Here is a 5,926-nt window from a genome sequence, read left to right on the forward strand (position 1 = left end):
TACATACAGAATTACATATAAACGTTCTAGCACCTTTATTTACAATAACCCACAACAGAAATAACCCAAGTGACCATAACCAGATGAATGGATGAACAAACACTGTAACTATAGAAATGCTACTATTCAGGAATAAAGAATGTACTACTTATATATTATCACTTAAGAATCTCAAAATATTTAGATTCTGCACTTCAAATAGACACACTATATCATATGTCAACTACACCTGAATAAGAATTTACAAAATGACTCAAAAGAAGAATCTAGGTCTGTCACACTTTTTAGGAAATCAGATCTTGAGAAATCCCTAGTGGTCCAGTGGCTAAGAACTGGCACTTCCACTGCCATGGCCCAGAGTTCAGTCACTGGTGAGGGAACTATGATCCTGGAAGCCTTAAAGAACAAGCAAAACCAAAATGAAAACTCCTCATGTCTCGCAATCCTATATTGCCTTTTTTTCCTGATGACCTTGGAGAAGCACCCTTGTCTTAGTGGCAGCAAATACTGATGAGAATAGATGTCTTCCCACCTCAGTTAACAGGAATGCTGGCTGATCACAAAGCCACACTGTGGATGAAGGGATCTTTCTCTGTTTGTTTCTCTGCCTCTGTGGCAATGGCCTTTGGCTGAACATTCCAGATGTTCAGGCATCTGTGCACACTGATACTGCACAGTCACAGTCACTGGAGCATCTGCTGACGCAATGTTAGGACACACTCCACCTACTTCACTACAATCTCCCCCGCTCCAGGGTTACTTGACGAACATGGTTTCCTCCAGCCCTGCAGACTTACAGTGGAACTATCTAGTGAATTCTAGGGATCAGGACATGTGGTTCTTTTATAGGTTAACTGCTGGGCATTATGGGATCATTCACTGTGAATAACAATTCGTTTCCAGAAGCACTGGAGGTTGTCACAACTTCATGGCTCCTCAGATGTTTTCTGAGCCCACAAAAAAAACCCTGATACACAGTCCACAAATCAGGACCCCAAAGCCTTGCAGTCTTTCTGAGGAGACCTTGAGCAACAATGTATTTACATTAGGCAAACCCCACAAAGAGAGCTACATTCTTCAATCATACTGATGTGAGGCACACAAGGCACAGGACCCCCCATGAAAGTTGTGCCATCATTAATGCTGGTAGAGCCCAATTTTATTCCGATCACCTCATATAAAGTGAACAGAAGGCCCAGACCAAAGACAGCTGAAACATTAATGCCTTTATCATTGCAAAATGCAAAGGAATACAAGGCATGCAGTTCTCAGCTTGGTGACTTGGAGGCTGGGAAAATCAGAAGTGTCACCAGAAACTAACATGTCCCTGAAAATGCAGTCCCTGATGGCAAGTCACCAACAGAACTGAAACTGGGTCCAGTGGGCCCAAATTGAGTGAGGTTCATGCCCTAGTTTCGAAATGAGAAAGGAATGAGGATGCCATAAGAGCTAAGACTACTCATTACTTCCCTCCACAGAAAGGGATGGGACCGAAGTCAGCTTCCCTGAGCATGCTGGGAGGTAATTTCCACACTGTGTGAACCTGCCCGGTGATAGAAATGAAACTGGCAGTGACGTAAAGCTGGAAAGGGCCTGGCAGGTAATTGAGCCACAAGGAAAGCCCCTAATAAAGTAAAGCACAGCTTCTTAAAGATTCCTACATACCTGGAACTTAAGGGGAATCTCCCCAGTGTAGATTTTCAGATGCATTAGATGGCTCAGTCACAACTTCTCCAGTGTAAATATACTAGAAGGAAACTGCACATCCCAGCATATCTAAGGCCTTTCACTGGTGTGACATCTCTGGGGTTGAATGAGGTCATATTTCTAGCTGAGAAGTTTTTTCCAACATTCACTGCACTCAGGACCTTTTTCGAATGTGAACTCTCTGGTGCTGAATGAGGCTGGAACTTTGGCTAAACGATTTTCCACATTCCCCACACTCATAAGGCCTTTCTCCAGTGTGAACTCTCAGGTGTTTAACAAGGTTAGATTTACAGCTAAATGATTTCCCACATTCACTGCACTCAACAGGCCTTTCTCCAGTGTGAACCCTCCAGTGATTCTTGAGGTTGGAGCTATGGCTAAATGATTTTCCGCAGTCCCCACACTCATAAGGCCTTTCTCCTGTGTGGACTTTCCGATGTGAGCTAAAGCTGGAGCTTTGCTTAAAGGATTTCCCGCATTTACTGCACTCATAAGGCCTCTCTCCAGTATGAAGTCTTCTGTGGTGAATGAGGCTAGAGCTTCGGCTAAAGGATTTTCCACATTCACTGCACTGATGAGGCCGTTCTCCAGTGTGAACTCTCCGGTGGTAAATGAGGCTAAAGTTTTGGCTAAAAGATTTCCCACATTCACTGCACTCATAAGGCCTTTCTCCAGTGTGAACTCTCTGATGCTGAATGAGATTAGATCTTTGACTAAAAGACTTCCCACATTCCCTGCACTCATAAGGTTTTTCTCCTGTGTGAACTTTCCTATGGCTGTTGAGGCTATAGCTTTGGCTAAACGATTTCCCACATTCGCTGCATTCATAAGGTCTTTCTCCACTGTGAACTCTCTGGTGTATAATGAAGCTGGAGAGGTAGGTAAACAATTTTCCACATTCATGGCATTCATAAGGCCTTTCTCCAGTGTGGACTTTCTGGTGCTGAATGAGGTTACATCTTCGAGTACAGGCTTTTCCACATTTGCTGCACTCATAAAGCCCTTCTCTAGTGAGGACTCGTTGGTCCTCAACAAGTGTATCTGTGCAGTGGAAGGCTTTGTTGCCTTCTTCCCAGTTCTCATGCCTTTTTCCATTGTGAGAGACAGCTTCACACGCATTACTATTGTTTGGCTTCTCCTCAGTGTGAATGACCTGTTGATGGAAAAATCCCACATTGACAAAGAAGTCATTCCCAGTCTCCCCATAGACAGTGGGTTTCCGAGACACATGGGTTGTGCAGCTGTTTATAATCAAGGCTGTGTCCACAGCACTTCTGATGGGTATTTCTCCAATGTGTTGCCCCTGGTATTGCTGAAGGTTAGCAGAGATATAGAATCGATTTCCACATGTGTATGGTTTCTGCCCCAGATGTGTTTCTTGGTGCTCAGGAAAGTGCAAAATATCTCTCGAGACTGGGCCACACATCTCAAAGGGCTGGCCCTTCTGGGGAGACGAATCTGCCTCGAGAGTCCTGATCTGTGACACTCCTATACAAATGCTCTGTTCAGAAGGTGCTTCCTTATCTTCTACTCCGTGCCAACAGCCTGAAATTAAAGAAGTGATGGTGAAGTACATGTTAACCTTATTGAGAAGAGGCAAAACCATCACAAATGTAACTCAGCACATCAAAGGATCAGTTCATGAAACTGCTTTCAGGAAATCTCATCTTCAGGAAGCAATTGCTGTGTACCACTGGGTCCCTAAGTTCACGGAATGGTGCGGGTCTCACTGGGCACAGGACATGAGGAAACGTTTGTGCTGTAACTTATTTTTCTGTCAGCAGCTTTTCTTTTTTTGCAGCCATGCCACTTGGCATGTGGGATGAGAGTTCCCCAAACAGGGATTGAAACAGTGCCCTCTGCAGTGCAACCACAGAGTCTTAACCACTGGACCACTGAGGAAGATCTGTCAATAGATTTTAGCAGGATTATATCTGCTGATGACATGTGATGCTGTGCAGAAGTCCAGTCCAGTCCCAGAAAAATCTGACTGAAACAAAGGTAACAGTATTTAAGGACTATTAAATACCCGCACCCTTTAGAACATGGCAATGTCTGAGTAGGAAACAGTGTGAGGAATGAGTGAGGTAAGAAGTGTGGAGAAGTGGAGAGTAGCTCTCAGCTGGAATCAGAGTAGAAATGACTAATAGAAATGACAAGTCAGCACAGTGTCAAGAATTGAGAAGGGAAAGGAGTGAGGTGTGGCTCCTGGCAATGGCACCAATACAGAAGTAAAACAGGATAGGTTCCTGGTATGATTTCAACCAACACCTGAAGTCATGTCCTCTGTCAACTTTCATTCATCTGGGTCAGGTCTGCTCTGAGCCCACCTTGTTGAGAATGGAGTCATATCCATCCTGTGAAGCTCAGAGGACTTTTCCTGTGCCCCACCTGAAGATCTGCATGTACCCAAGAGAACCAAAATCATAAGGGAATGACAGGACAAGTCAGTAGCCAAAACAGGCCCAGACAACTCAGCACACAGGAGACCACCAGAAACCTATTAACTATTAACAAAAGATTCCTAAGGTCGTGGCTGAAGGGAAGATAGCACAGTGGTAAGAACCAGGAATCTGACTTCCCTTCTGGACGACGACACCAGTAGAGTTAGTCTAATGCAACTCTTCCGCCATGCCCAACTGCTTTAATTGTGTCCCTTTCAGCTCTTATCATGGTCACAGTAGTCATCCTTCCACTCCCTACCTCTGAGCCCTTGGGGTGGGGACCTTGTACATGTTCCAAGAATAGCTTCTAGGAGTCAGCATGGGCAATAAGGAGTCTGTCCTCCAAATGTCAGCAATACTCCAACATCAGAAACAAGAAAATGATGCCAGCTTCTACCACTAGTATTCATTGTAGTATCGGAAGTTCTACACGGAGCCTTAAGAAAAAAGACGAAAGGGATCCACAGCTCACGAAACTGTGAAGATTGCACCACAAAACTTCTAGAATAAATGAATTCAGCAAATGAAGAGTATACAAATTAAATATCTGTGGGAATTCCCTGGTGGTCCAGTGGCCAAGGCATGGGTTCATGCTGTAGTTGGGGAACTAAGATTTTGAAAGCAGCAGTGTGGCCAAAAAAAAAGAAACTGGTAAATGTTTTGTATACATGTTCCAAGTGAAATAAAGCAAAAAGAACCTTAACTAAGGGTCTGTCAATAACATTTGTGTAAGCAGTGACTATGTAAGTGCCTACACTTCCAGCACAGTCAGAAACAAATGTGGGCTATAGGAAAGAAGGGTGCTATACTAGGGTGCTAGGGTGCTAGAGAGTCACCCAGCGAGGCAGAGGGCAAGGCATGGGGGTCCATTAGGCTGACAAAACAACAGTGATACCAAACTCTTCCCTAGGAGGCTTTGGGGCAGTAGGTGCTGTGCTGACACAGATGAGGAGGCGGCGAGCACTCAGCCCAGCCCTTGTAAACACAGCACAAATCCAGGCAACTAGGGACACACCTGCCCCCGGAGAAAAGAGAAGCACAGAGCTTGGCCCAGGGCACAGGGCCGGGTAGAAGAGCTTACCCAGTGAGGATGTAAGTGCAAAGTTCTCCAGCATCACGTCGTGGTACAGGCATCTCTGAGCCTCATCAAGGAGAGCCCATTCCTCCCAGGAGAAGTACACAGCCACATCCTCAAAGGTCACACTGCCCTGCCAGGATACAGACAGATGAGACCATCAACTGCCTCACTCCTGAAGACCCACAATCCACCTCCTCGCACATCTACCCCACCTCCATCTTCCTCCTAGGAGCTCAGAAGAGATTCCCGACCTTGCTGCCATAGCTGTCTGCTCTCCTCACTCTCCCACTAACCGCTCTGTTCACGCCGCTGTCCACTCTGCATCCAGTGGAGCCTGTAAAGACCCAGAGGAAATCGCCTCCCTCATCTGATCCACCCCTCCCACCGCCTCCAGAATAGATGCCCACTTCACAGACATTCCAGGTCTGACTGCTGCTCCCCACAGCCAGTTTATTCTCGCCAGGAAGGAAGGAGACCTGCAACTCCCTGAACCAGCTTAGCCTCACCTCCAAGCACTTCCTGTTTTTGTGACAAGCTTCCACAACTCTTTCTATTGGTGGCCTGAAACGGGAGCCCTTTCATATAATGCTTAGACTGGACTCAGGACTGAGCTAGGATTCTCCAAGGTCTGCACACCCAAGGGCTGGGAAAATGCCAGGTGACATGTTTCATAACAACTCAAATTTGGAGAAAATTA

At 45.8% G+C, this 5,926-nt stretch overlaps 1 protein-coding gene across 1 annotated transcript; it reads right to left on the minus strand.

Annotated features, from left to right (window-relative positions):
• Positions 1-1,861: 1,861 nt before the first annotated feature.
• On the minus strand, positions 1,862-5,266 carry LOC138097111 (zinc finger protein 211-like). The gene is made up of 2 exons (XM_068993351.1): positions 5,233-5,266; positions 1,862-3,252 (listed from the first exon to the last, which is right to left on the minus strand). Exons 1-2 carry the CDS (start codon positions 5,264-5,266, stop codon positions 1,862-1,864), a joined length of 1,425 nt encoding a protein of 474 aa, XP_068849452.1.
• Positions 5,267-5,926: the final 660 nt, after the last annotated feature.

Source organism: Capricornis sumatraensis, chromosome 20 (assembly GCF_032405125.1).
Source record: "Capricornis sumatraensis isolate serow.1 chromosome 20, serow.2, whole genome shotgun sequence".
NCBI lineage: Eukaryota > Metazoa > Chordata > Mammalia > Artiodactyla > Bovidae > Capricornis > Capricornis sumatraensis.